Source organism: Tamandua tetradactyla, chromosome 23 (assembly GCF_023851605.1).
Source record: "Tamandua tetradactyla isolate mTamTet1 chromosome 23, mTamTet1.pri, whole genome shotgun sequence".
NCBI classification, from domain to species: domain Eukaryota; kingdom Metazoa; phylum Chordata; class Mammalia; order Pilosa; family Myrmecophagidae; genus Tamandua; species Tamandua tetradactyla.
The window spans coordinates 57,225,544-57,239,403 of record NC_135349.1 but is presented as its reverse complement, the minus strand read 5'-3'; the positions used below and the strand labels follow the sequence as shown (position 1 = coordinate 57,239,403).

The window sequence follows — 13,860 nt, the reverse complement described above, 5'->3', positions numbered from 1 at the left end:
CCCTCAATTTATCGATTTCGTTTTTGAAGAGATTTTCCATTTCTGTTCGTATATTCAGCATTAGTTGTCTCAGCTCCTGTATCTCATTTGAGCTATTGGTTTGTTCCTTTGACTGGGCCATATCTTCAATTTTCCTGGTGTGATTTGTTATTTTTTGCTGGCGTCTGGGCATTTAATCAGATTTCCCTGAGTGTGGGACCCCGCAGGTTGAAAGACTTTCCTGTGAAGTCTCTGGGCTCTGTTTTTCCTATCCTGCCCAGTACGTGGTGCTTGTCTGTCTGCGGGTCCCACCAGCAAAAGATGTTGTGGCTCCTTTAACTTTGGAAGACTCTCCCTGCTGGGTGTGTGGTGGAGGCAGAGGAAAGGTTGTAGGTTGGTTTTAATGGCTTCAAATTGTGAAGTCCTGGGATCTGAATTCCTTGAGAGTGGGATTCCACCTGAGTTGTGTTTCACCCCTCCCACAGGGAAGGTTCAGGTGGTAGAGAGTCCTGAAAGCGGCCCGCCTCTGCGTTCGGGGCAGTCGCAACCTGTGTAATCCCAGTGCTGAGCCCAGAGGCAACCAAGCCTCCGCAGAAATAGCAGCAGAAGGCTCTGTTTCTCCCCCTTTCCCCTTTTTCAGTTAGCCCAATAGGCGACTTCCGCCTTGATCAGTTTTGCCTGAGCTGAGGGTCTATTTTTAGTAGTCAGAAGTTGTTCATTAATGCCACTATTGGTGTTAGGTTAGACTCAGTCTCTACTACTGTTGGAGACTCTTTCCTTTCCCTCCGGGAAGCCGCGTGTGTGGGAGGGGCTCCAGTCACCGGCCGCCACGGCCTGGGGAACCGCCGATCCGAGGCTCCCAGCCGGCCTGGGAAGCTGCGTGTGTGGGAGGGGCTCCAGTCACCGCGGCCTGGGGAACCGCCGATCCGGGGCTCCCAGCCGGCCCGGGAAGCCGCGTGTGTGGGAGGGGCTCCGGTCGCTGGCCGCCGCGGCGTGGAGAACCACTGATCCGAGTCTCAGCCGGACCGGGAAGGAGGGAGGGAGAGGGGCTGGCCGCCAGCCGCCGCAGCCCGGGGAAGCGCGCACCGCTTGGGGACCTCACCACAGCGGAGTCTCGTAGCCAGTCCAGCCAGTCCAGACTGGGGTACACTGTGTGTCTGGTCTCTGTCGTGGCTCCGGGAGCTGTTCTGTACTGTTTCTAGTTATTTAGTAGTTGTTCTGGAGGAGGAACTAAGACGCGCGCACCTTACTAAGCTGCCATCTTCTCCAGAAGTCTCCAAAACAATAGTTTTTAAAGCACTCTTCAATCGGTGGTCACAGAACAGATCCCAGAGTTGGCCATGGGCTACCATACTGTTCTGGTTTGCTAGCTGCTGAAAAGCAATATACCAGAAACAGAATGGCTTTTTTAAAAAGGGGAATTTAATAAGTTGCTAGTTTACAGTTCTAGCCAAGAACTGTAATGTAATTGTAATTTATTTGGGCCAAGAAAATGTCCCAATTAAAACAAGTCTATAGAAATGTCTAATCAAAGGCATCCAGGGAAAGATACCTTGGTTCAAGAAGGCCGATGAAGTTCAGGGTTTCTCTCTCAAGTGAGAAGACACATGGCGAACAGGGTCATGGTTTCTCCCTTGGCTGGAAGGGCACATGGCGGACATGGCATCATCTGCTAGCTTTCTCTCCTGGCTTCCTGTTTCATGAAGCTCCCCAGGGGGCATTTTCCTTCTTCATCTCCAAAGCGTTGGCTGATGGACTCTGCTTCGTGGTGCTGCAGCATTCTCTGCTGTCTCCGAATCTCCCATTGTCCAAAATGTTTCCTCTTTTGTGGGACTCCAGAAACTTCTCAAGACCCACCCAAATGGGTGGAGACATGTTGTCACCTAATCTGGTTAACAACCACTCTTGGTTAAATCCATCTCCAGGGAGATGATCTATTTACAGATTCAAACATACAATACTGAACAGGGATTAGAAGAAGCGACTGCCTTTACAAAATGGGATTAGGATTAAAACATGGCTTTTCTAGGGTTCATACATCATTTCAAACCAGGATACATGCCATCCTCTCAGGTTTTTCTCCAGAATACAGGAGGCTAGAAGGCTTAATTATTTTTTTGTCATCACAATCAACTTTTTTTCCTTCTTTTCTTTTTTGTGAACAATAACATATATACAAAAAAAGCTATAAATTTCAAAGCACAGCACAACAATTAGTTGTAGAACATATTTCAGACTTTGACATGGGTTACAATTTCACAACTTTAGGTTTTTACTTCTAGCTGCTCTAAAATACTGGAGACTAAAAGAGACATCAATTTAATGATTCAGCATTCATATTCATTTGTTAAGTCCTATATTCTCTGTATAACTTCACCACCACCTTTGATCTTTTTATACTTCTCTTTAGGGGTGTTTGAGCAATGGGAAATTCTAAATTTTTGATATTGGAAGGGTCTGTACTGATATGGGGTACAAAGATGAAACTATCCGATGTTCTGGAGAGACTGGGCTAGGTGTCAGGGCTTATCTGGTCCAGGGACCCATCTGGAGCTTGCAGGTTTCTGGAAAGTAACTCTAGTGCCTGGAACCCTTGTGAAATCTTATATATTGCCGTAGGTGTTCTTTAGGATTGGCTGGAATGGTCCTGGTTGGAGGTTGGCAGGTTATGATAGGTAGCAAGGTCTACCTGAAGCTTGCATAAGAACAACCTCAGAGTAGCCTCTCAACTCTATTTGAACTCTCTCTGCCACTGGAACTTTATTAATTACACTTCTTTTTCCCCATTTGGCTAGAATGGAATTGTTGATCCCACAGTGCCAGGTCTGGATTCATCCCTGGGAATCCTCTCCCACATCGCCAGGGAGACTTTCACCCCTGGATGTCATGTCCCACGTAGGGGGGAGGGCAATGATTTCACTTGCAGAGTTGGGCTTAGAGAGACTGAGGCCACATCTGAGCAACAACAGAGGTCCTCCAGAAGTAACTCTTAGGCATGCCTATAGGTAGTCTAAGCTTCTCCACTACCTACATAAGATTCACAAGAGTAAGCCTCATGATTGAAAGCATGGCCTATTGATTTGGGTGTCCCTAAAGTTTGACAGTATCAGGGGATTCCCTGATGGTAAAGTTTGATAGTTTCATATTCTTTCTCCCACCCCTCAGGGGACTTGGCCAGTACTTTTTGATTATCTGCTTAATATACTCTAGGATGTTTCCAGGCATTACAACAATCTACACAGGATTAAAGGACCTCTTTCTTATACTGTGCTTCCTGTGTTTCAGTGGTTCAAATGAGCTGTACAGATAGGCTGAATTAGATTATGCATTACAGAAAAATTTCAGTTCCGGATCAAATAAACCTTTCTTCCATTGGTCTCAAAGAGTATGTGTGATTCTAAAATATAGACTCTGTCTTCTTATCCCTATGTTCTGAATTACTTTAACCCCATCCTTTTCGGCTTCGTTCTTATCTCAAAATAATCAGGTTATATCTATAAAACAGCCTCTCAAAATCCAGAAATAATAATCACCACTCTGGACTTAATGTGTCTGCTCTGAAAGCTTACTATCTAGGCCCCTGTTTTCTTATAAGCATTTTCTAAAGGTCACCATACCATTGTTGTTCTTTTGTTTCTGGCTTATTTTGCCTCACCAGATGTCCCACATGTTCACTCACATCGGTGCCTGCCTCACGACATTGTTCCTTTTTGTAGCAGCACAGCCTTCGTTCATAAGTATACGCCATGGTTCCTTTGCCAATGTACTTTTTTTTTAAATTATGGTAACCATATTTACTCATTAAATACTGGTTAGGCTTTCCAAAACAGAACTTCAAAAGGTCCAGCGTGCATGTTTAATTTAAGTACAATGGATTCAGCACCAGGTATACAGGTCATGTGCATCAAGGCTAGATTACAAGCTATCATACATTATCCTCACCTCCTTCATGTTTGTTTTCAGTGCATTTGATGGTTCCCTGGCAGTATTTTGTGATGACGCCATGTTAGTTGCAGGAAAGGACGCTTTTACAGCAGGGGACAGTGAAGTGGCGCCTGCACTGTAAACCTTTGCCCTGCGAGGGACCCTGGAGCCCCGACGTCAGTTGAAACAGACAGAGATGTGGAGTTGGTGTGCCTGGTGTGGAGTCCTGGGTCTGCTAGGAACTGACCCCACTTCGCCGGCCGGGGAGCAGTTCTTCCTGCAGAAGTGGATGCCTTTTTCTGTAAAGACTTAAGTTTATAGTTTGGCGCAGTTAAGCAGTATCTGTCAGGTGGTAATCTAGGACCTGAACATAGCGTGATCAATGGCAAAAGGGTTTGATTTCTTGGCCTCGCGGTATTTCTCGGGGGAGGAGAGGTGAAAGACTGGTCAGCACAACACTCAATTGCCAGTCGCACATCATCTGCATCAACAGTAGCTTTCTTAGCATGGCTTGAATAAATTTTGCGTCATCTAGAATTGCGGTCACATATTGGAAGGCGAGCTCCAACATCTGATTTATACCTCTTGGCTCATGTTCTGTAATCCCCACGTCCTTCAGGATTTGTGCCGTCATCTGTGTGTCTTCTGGCATGCTCTTGGGAGAAGCCATCTTGCTAGACTCGATACCTGGTGATGAGATTTCTTTAGCTAAATCACCTAAATTAATGTAGTTTTTCCAAGCCCTGGTGCAGTGGTGAGCAGGGTGCTGGGCTGCAGCATGGTCCTCTCGGCGATGGTTCTGAGTGCCCGGACTCGTGCGCCCCACACATCCCTCTTCCTTTTTAATGGACGCATTTAGGGCTGTGAATATTCCTCTTAGCACTGCTTTTGCTGCATCCCGTAAGTTTTGGTATGTTGTGTTTTTATTTTCATTCTCTTCAAGATATTTCCTAATTTCCGTTCTGATTTCTTCTTTAACCCATTGGCTGTTTGGGTATGTTGATTAATTTTCACATATTTGTGAATTTTCCATTTCTCCCTTTGTTACTGACTTCTAGATGTTTTCCATTGTGGTTTCTAGCTTCTTTTCATTTCCAGTGTATAATTTCAGTATTTTTTTATTAATTATTATAATTTCAGTATTTTTTGCTTTATCGAGACTCCCTTAGTGACTGAACATACGGCCTCTCCTAGAGAATGAGCCGTGTTTGCTGGAGAAGAACGTGTTCTCTTTTTGTCTGGTGGCACGTTCTGTATGGCTGTCAGGTCTGGTTGGCAAAATGATCATTCAAGTCTTCTATTTCCTTACTGATCATCTGCCAGATACTCTATGTGTTATTGAGAGTGGTTTATTGAAGGCTCCGCTATTAATTCAAAACCGTTCATTTCTCCCTTCCCATCTGTCAGTGTTTTCGTCATCATCGGGGGCTCTGCTGGTAGGTGCACATACGTTTATAATTGTCACAGCTTCTTCTGGAAAGGTTCCCTTTATCAGTAGTAATGACTATCTTTGTCTCTTGTTACTGTTTTTGACTTAACATCTATTTTATCTGGTGTTAGTATAGCTTCCCCAGGTCACTTTTGGTTACTACTAGCATGGTATATTTATTTTTCCATCCTTTTCCTTTTAACCTACTTGTAACTTTGAATTTAAGGTTCTCTGGCAGACGGCATATGGTTGGCCATGCTGTTTCCTCCATCCTGCCAGTCTCTGCCCTTTGGAGAGTTTAATTCACTGATATTTCAAGTTACTACCGATAATGCAGGACTTTCTTCTGACATTTTGCTATTTAGCCTTTGTTAAGTCTTGTACCTTTTTTGTCCCTTAAATCTTCCATTAATGCCTACTTTTATATTAATTTCATTTTTTGTGTTGTACTATAGTGACTGCCTTCTCTTTGCTATCTGGATGTATTTTTCATATATTTTCTTTGTGGCTACCATGGGGGTAACATTTAACATCTTATATATATATATATAACAATCATATTTGGTTTGATACCAACTTGACGTCAGTAGCATACACATACACTTTTCCTCTACTCCATAAACCCCCTATTTCTAATTTTGCACTGTATGTTAAAAAACATAGATTTATCATGACTTTTTATGCATTTGCATTTTAGCACCTGTAGGAAGTTAAGAAATGGAGTTACATCCCAAACAATACAATACAATAATATTGTCATTTATAGTTACCCAAATGGTTGCCTCCAGCACGGGTCTTCATTCCTTTATGCAGTTTGAACCATTGCCTCGTGTCCTTTCCTTTGGGTCTACAGAACTCGCTTTGACATTGCTCGTAGGGCAGGCCTAGTGTGATGGGTTCCCTCCGATTTGTTTTATCTGAGAGAGTCTTAATCTCTCCCTCTTTTTTTTTTTTTAACAGTTTTTATTGTGAAATAAAACATATATACAAAAAAGCAATATATTTTGAAGTACATTATTACAAGTAGGTACAGAACAGACTTCAGAGTTTGGTGTGGATTACAGTTCCACAATTTCACGTTTTTCCTTCTGGCTGCTCCAAGACACTGGAGACTGAAGAGAAACACCCCACGATGGTCAGCGGTCACCCGCAGCACCGTGACGGTCAGCGGCCACCCGCAGCTCTTAGATCCTCCCGTCACAACTCCTCCTCCTCCTTTGACCCTTCTACCAGTCTTTAGGGGCATTTGGGCTGTGCCCACTGTAACTTTTCCATGTTGGAAAGCAGTGTGGATAGTATGGGACAGGGGATGGAACTAGCTGATGTTCTGGAGAGCCTGGCCCTCTGGGTTTCAGGACTTATGTGGCCTAGGAACCCATCTGGAGGTTGTAGGTGTCTGGAAAGTAAACTTAGTGAGTGAAACTTTCGTAGGATCTCAGATAGAGCCTGGGTTCTTAAGGGTTAACAGGAATGGTTTTGGTTGGGGTTTGGCAAACTGTGGCAGTCAGCAATATCTAGCTGAAGCTTGTGGAGGAGTAGCCTTCAGAATAACCTCTCAACTCTGTTTGAACTCTCTCAGCCACTGACACTTCATTTTGTTATCTTTCTTCCCCCCCCCACATCATTTTTTTTTCAGGGGGTGAGGGTGGGTGGGGTGCATGGTCCAGGAATGGAACTTGGGGTCCCGCATGGCAGGCAAGAATTCTACCACTGAGCTACCTATGCACCGCCCTCTCCATCGTTTTTGAAAGAAGGTCTTGCTGGATATAAATTTTTGACAGGCAGTTTCCTTTCAGCACTTACGTATTTCAGCCTCCTGCCTTCCTGCCTCCGTGGTTTCTGATGAGAAGTTGGTACTCAGTCTGACTGGGACTTCCTCGCAGATAGCATGCTGCTTTTCTCTTGCAGCTTTTGGGGCACTCTCCTTGTCCCTTGGACTCAATGGTGTAATCAGTATATAGTGGAGTGGGTTGTTATTTATGCTTATCCTGTTTGGTGTTCTCTGAGCCTCCTGGAGATGCTAAGTTTGGAGGTTCTCTCATTCTTTCTCTAACTTTCCCTTCTGCCCCTTTCCCTGTTCTCCTGGGACTCCCGAATGCTTGTACTGGGGTGCTTGATGGTGCCCCAGGGCTGTCTCAGGGTATTTACACTTTTAATAATTCTTTTTTTCTTTCTGCTCCCCAGCCTGACTCACTTCAAGTATCCTGTCTTTGAGTTCTCAGATTTTTTTATTCTGCCAGCACAGATCTGTTCTTGAAACCCTCCTGGGCAACTTTCATTTCAGTCATTGTGGCCTTCAGCTGCAGTGGTGCTCTCTGGTTGTTTTAAAATTTATGTCTCTTTACTAAGACTCTCGCATTGGTCACTCCTTGTTTTCCTGACGTCCTTTAGTTCTTTTTCTGCATTTCCCTTCGTTTCCTTGAGCCTCTTTGAGAGGAGCTCCCGGGACTCTGGGTCCGAGCATGCCCACTGGTTGACCGCCTTGAACAGTCTGAGATCGTTTTTTTTTTAAGGCTTTATTTGTACATCCACATTCTCTCTTCTTCCTCTTTGGTGTTTTATTTTTATCCTCTTCCTTTGAGGGGGCCATCATTTCCTGTTTCTTTGTCTTGTACTCTTCTGTTGGATCCTGTACATTTTACTATTTTAAGATGTTAACTCAGTGGTTTATTCCCTGAGATGCCTGTTTCTTGAGTTTGTAACTGGCTGGTGATAAGTCAGAGATTTTCTTGACTCCTGTGGGGAAGGTCTGCGCAAGGTGAGGGCCATGCGTCGGGTCCCACGTCCCTCTGGGGCCATCCGTGCTCCCCTCTTTACAGGAGACGTGCGTCCCCAGCTCGCCACAAGCCACCCTCTCTCCTGGGCCTTGGAAGCCTCAGACTTTGCCTGAGATGCTGGCCTCTGGAGGTTCTTACACTGCCTTCGTTGTCTCAAGCTGCTTTTGCCCGAAGGGAACGTTCTGGGAGGATTTTCCCAGGTCAGGCTTTCCCAGCCGAAGCAGGGCCAGGGGCCCATGGAGGGGGCACGGAGCCCCCAGAGCCGAGTGTCCATGGGCTGCACATCAAATGCAGCCCTTCCCTAGCCGTTCCCCGCAGCCCGAGGTTGCCTGTGTCTTCCCATCTCCCTGTCCGGGAAGGGTGGAGGCACTGGCTGCCCCCAAAGCTGGGACCAGCCATCTGACGTCACAATCCAAAGCAGTCATCAGTGACTTGCTGTGCCCACCCCAGCCTTGGGAAGAGGGTGTTTATGTCCCTTTCTGTCGCCAGCAGTGGTCTGCCAGGAACGTCGGAGTGGGCACTGGCAGCTGCCACGCACAGCAGTGCCCCGTGGTTATGTCATTCCTCAGCCTCTTCATCCCGCTCCCCCCTGGATGCTCAAGTGTTCTTTTGGCCTCCAGTTTCAGAGCAGTTGTTTCAGATAGTCCCTGCCTGCTGGGCAGCTGTTTTGGCAGAAGGCCTGCGCCCTGAGCCCTACCCGCCCGCCCCCAGTCCGCCCTGTGCTCTGCCACCTTCTCTCACGGGCACGCTGCGCCCGACCGTGTCTGCTCTTCATTCTTTCCCCGTCTTCAAGTTCACTGATTGTCTTTCCGCGTCAGTATTTGTTTGTTCCTTGTTATGTCTCCTGTCTCATTGAAATTCTCATTGGTTAATATCTTGTTTTCCCCGATTTCCTTTAGTTCCTTGTCCGTGTTCCCTTAGCACATTTAGTCTCTGTCTGGCACACCTCATGGATGGTTTTTGATGTGTTACTTTGCTCCTTTGAGTGGGCGATCATTTCCAGTTTCTTTATACACCTTATAATTTTTCACTAGATACTGGACAATTTAATATTTTAATATATTAAGTCTGGAATTTAGTTACTGAAGTATCTGTTCCTTAAACATGTTTCATTTGGTGTTGTGACAGAGATAACCAAAAAAAGGAGAAAAAAATGAAGATGCCCTTTTCCTGTGGGCTGTGTGAGTGCTCTCCTGCAGAGTGCAGCCGGCTCATCGCGAGCCTGGAGAACAGCTTGAGGCACTCTGGTCTCTGAGCATGTTTCGTCCTGGGCAGGCATGCGTGGCCGTGTGAATTTCCCATTTTTATGAGTACTCCAGATGTTCCTCTTTCTCCAGGAGATTTGCAGTCTTTTCTCCTGGTCCCAGGCGCTGCATTGTACGTCATAGAGCTGGTAATCCTTTGTCACCGTCAGCTGTAATGTGATCATTTTCCCACCCTGCCATCTCTTCTGTGCCCACAGCCAGGTCTGACACCTGTGAGCCAGAGACAGGCACCCTGGTTTGGCCCTTCAGGCTGCTGGCAGACAGCCCCCCAGTGTGTGCATGTGGGCTTCTCTGCCCCGCCCCCATGCCCAGGACGAGCGGCTGCACCACGGGTACAGGCTCCGTACCAAGTCGGGGGTGGGGGGGGCGGTACAGGTTCCGTACCGAGTTGGGGGGGGGGGGTGTGCAGGCTCTGTACCGAGTGGAGGGGGGTGTGCAGGCTCCGTACCCAGTCGGGGGGGGGGGGGGTGCAGGCTCTGTACCGAGTGGAGGGGGGTGTGCAGGCTCCGTACTGGGTCGGGGGGGGGGGGGGTGCAGGCTCTGTACCGAGTGGGGTTGGGGGGTGCTTGGGGAAGCCCCAGCAAAGGTATCCTAAGGTTTTCCTCCTGTTTCCTGCTTGCCTTTTTCTTGATTCAGCACTTGCTGGGTTAGTGTAATCCTTGAACTCTTTTCTGGAACACTAAGAAAAATAATTCTGCAAATTTTTTCTTGTTTCAAAACCGTGCTGGGGTACAGAGCCTGGGAGTGTCACTGGCCCTCTGGATGTCAGCCCCTGCATTAACTCGGCATGCCCCATACAGCTGCTCCCCTTCAGGGACCACACTGTGCCCCACTTTCATGTCACTCGGACATCCCAGATGTTGCAGCAGGGTAACTGGGGACCCCCGGGGTCATGACCTGGATGCCCGGTGCTCCTCACCTGCGTGTGTCAGGCCTGGGGACATTTGCTCCCCCCACCGAGAAGATTTAGGGGCACTGCCCTGTCCCACAGGGCCCTTGAGCTCTGCACCTGCTGCTGTGCATGGACCCGGCTTAGCACGTCCTTTCCTCCAGCCCCAGCTGCTCTGTGTGCAGTGGTCACAGCCGCTGGCCCCTGCAGTCCTTCCCTGCCCACACCCGCTGCCCACCTGTGGGCTGGTCTGTCTTCTGCTTAGACACTTTGCTTTGTTTCTCTGCTCATTTCAGCTTTCCCGCAGGATGGGGCAAAAAAAGCAGCGCCTGGAGGCCAAGAGGGGTCAGAGCCAGCCTGGCACAGCCGAGATGACCACTGAGGAGCCCCCCAGGGGGCTGCCGGCCACCCTGGGCCCCCAGCGCAGCATCTACTTCTCCGGCCCACAGAGCTGCCCTGCCCGCCTGGGTTCAGGGTTCTTCGACCAGCCCGCGGTGCCCCTGGCTCAGGCGCTTCTGGGACAGGTAACCACCACTGCCACACAGTGTGGAGCACACGCCCAGACCTGGCTGCCAACAGCTCAGACACTCGGTCTCCCCAGTGCCTGCGGCAGGGGCAGCTGGGGGCACCGTCTTATCTGCTGGGGCGACTTGGGATGAGCTGGGAGAAGGCCCAGGGGTCTGTCCCAAGTGTGTCCATGTGTGGGAGACAGGCGGCCACTGGCCTTGCTCAAGCATGTGGCCCTGGGGTCTGCCTGGAGGACAGGGTCACTGCTGGCACTCGACCCTCACCAGCCTGGCTGGAGCTTGTGTGCGGGTGTGTCCTGGTTTTCTGTTCTTACACACGGGAGAACTGTATATGCAGCTGACACTGGGCGGCCCAGCTTCAGAACTGCCTGAAGGGACAGAGGCCCAGCTGCCCACAGCAGCCCTGCAGCTCGGTGCAGGCAGCAGGGTCTCCTGGCCAGTCCCCACAGCACACTTTGCTGACGCCATCCTGCAGCACTGTTCGAACAGCGTTAATGGGTTTTATGTCCCCAAGACCCCCTGTGACTTATAATTTCTTGGTTCAGCTCTTGGAGGGCCCAGGCTCTGTGACAACCCCAAGTTGGGGACTGAGGTAGCCGACTCTGAGGTGTCGGCTTTGTACAGAGGGGCAGACTCTGGTCCTCCAGGAACCCTGTACCCCAGAAGGACCTCCTCAGACCCTCAAATGAGGACGAGTCTCTGGTCTTAGAGCGCAGATGGGTGGGGAAGGTGGAGACAGCTCTCAGGGTCTCTCCAGGCCCAAGAGGCACCTGTCTCTCCCTCTCTCCATGTCTCTGTCTCTCCCTTCTCTCCAATCTTTCTGTCTCTCTCTGCATCTCCATCTCTCCTTTCCATATCTCTTTTTCTCTCCTTGGTCTCCCCCACAAGCTCACCCAACTTCAGAAGGGGTCAGAGTGACCCCAGCAGAGGAGAGGGTGTCCCCCCCACCCTTGCTTATGGTACTGTGGCACCCCAGGAAAATTCCTGCACGTGGCTCCGCTTGAGCAAGGCCTTTATTGTCTCACGACCTTGGAGGTGTGTGGCAGGGCCGGGGTGGCAACCCTAGTCACATGGCCTGGGCCTTGGTCTATGGCGTGGCTCTCCCTACCTGGCAGTGCCCATGGTCACTAGCTCTGGCCACTCTGACCCCTTCTGGCCATGGCGCCTCTCAGAGATGCTCGGGGCGGGGGGGGGGCTCTGCAGCCCCTGAACAGCTGGGCTCGCCCCACGGGAACAGACCGGGTTGGTGCACCCCACACCTCCCTGTCCCTGTAGCAGGCAGAGCCCAAAAGGTCAGTGTGAGAGCCCATGGCAACAGCTCGCCACCCTGGAATGGGAGGTGGGCTCCCCAGCACCTCTAAACACATGTGGTGATGAGGACGTCCCAGGGAAGTGCAAGGAGGCAGCAGGGGAGGCAGCGTGTGGGAGCCCCTGAGGAGATGGGAACAGGGTACGTCTGAAGGAGGAGTGGGGTCACCCTCTCCTGGAGCTGGTGTGGCAGAGCCCTAACTTTCCTGCCTTGGCAGCAGAAGGTGCTTTCTGGGGCCACCGCCTCCAGGAAGGGCTCCCTGATACTCTGCAGTTCTGCCATGAGCCCACTGCATCAGGTCTGGGGGTACTTGGCTTTTCTGTTCCCAGGACTCCTCCCACAGCTGTGCCATGGGGCCAGGCTTCCCAGGCACAAAGCACCCTGGTTCAGGCCCATGGTGCCCTGCCAGCCCCCTCCACCCCACCCGGCAGCCTGGGCTGCTGCTCTGAGAGGCCCCTTTGGAGGGCCCAGGAGTCCCAAGGAGACCAGAGGTAGAGGCAGCCAGCCATGGGCTCGAGGGGACTGGGGCGGGGGAGGGGAGGGCAGTCCCGGTGGGGAGGCCCACCCGGCCCCGGCGCAGACGCCCACCTCGGCCCACAGGTCCTGGTCCGGCGGCTGGCTGATGGCATGGAGCTCCGTGGCCGCATCGTGGAAACAGAGGCATACCTCGGGCCAGAGGACGCAGCAGCCCACTCAAGGGGCGGCCGGCTGACCATGCGCAACCGCGGCATGTTCATGAAGCCGGGTACCCTGTACGTGTACCTTATCTACGGCATATACTTCTGCATGAACATCTCCAGCCAGGGTGAGCACCCAAAGGCGGGGCCGGCAGCTCCCCAGGCCGCTGCCCTGGGTACTTGGGACGGACAGGGCACAGGTTTGCAGCCAGGCATGATTTTGCTGAAATCGGGAGACATTTTGGTCATCAGAGCTGGGAAAACACACCGAGCACCAGATCCCTCAAGAGTGGCCAGGCCGCCCATGTGAGGGGAAGAAGTGGCTAGGGGTCTCAGCCAAGCCCCTTCCCCGCCCCAAGATGAGTTTACTTGGGGCTCCCCAGTCACAGCTGCAGATCTGGCTGGTCACGCCATCAAGAGCTCAGAGATGGCACGGGTAGTGCTGGCTCCAGGCAGGTGTGCAGAGGCTGGAGTGGGGGTGCCCTGGAGGGCTGAGCACTGTACTGTTCGCTGGCAGTGGAGCCCCCTCCCTATGGGCAGCAGCACTGCACTCAGGAGGCCATGTGGGGGCCCAGGTCCCAGGTGAAATATGGCTGGGCTGGCCTGTGATCCACGTGCCCAGGGACACACAGGTCCTGGGGGTAGGGGGCCCACAGCACTGGCAGAGGGGAGAGAAGGGAGGCCAAGGGCCTGGCAGGATGTGTGAGGCTGAGGCTGTGCATATGCTGGGGGGGGGGGGGGGGACAGTGGGGGCAGCCGGCTGTTCCTTTGTCCCCAGGACAGGAAGCAGGAGACCTGCTTGCAGGCAGCTCTGGTGGGAACAAGACTGGCTCGGAGGTGGCTCTGCCATGGGCTGGACCTTCAGGCCTCCTCTGGCTTCATGATGGCCGAGGGGGCAGCCAGACCTCCCAGACCCCAGCTTTCCCAGGGCTCCTCTGGCCCTGGACTTACGGGGGAAGGGGCCTGGAAGGAGTGTTGTGGCCAGTCTCTCACTGGGCCATGGCTGGGCTGGGGTCTGGAAGAAGCTTCCATGGCCAGTTCCCAGGCAGCAGGGGTCAGGGCCGCGGACCCCAGTCAGATCCAA

General features: G+C 51.0%; 1 protein-coding gene and 1 pseudogene across 5 annotated transcripts in view; one reads left to right on the top strand and one right to left on the bottom strand.

Moving 5' to 3' along the window:
* The window catches only part of MPG (N-methylpurine DNA glycosylase), a 29,719-nt gene that overhangs the window by 15,343 nt on the left and 516 nt on the right, over window positions 1-13,860 (top strand). For 3 of the 5 annotated variants that reach the window (XM_077142359.1, XM_077142360.1, XM_077142363.1), the window contains exons 2-3: window positions 10,560-10,787; window positions 12,700-12,904. In XM_077142359.1, coding sequence (XP_076998474.1) covers window positions 10,560-10,787; window positions 12,700-12,904 — 433 coding nt within the window. Of the gene's footprint in view, window positions 1-8,865; window positions 9,707-10,559; window positions 10,788-12,699; window positions 12,905-13,860 lie in introns of those variants that run through there. The other 2 variants (XM_077142362.1, XM_077142361.1) reach the window with 2 other exon arrangements.
* Window positions 949-4,900, bottom strand: LOC143667829 (transcription initiation factor TFIID subunit 9-like; annotated as a pseudogene).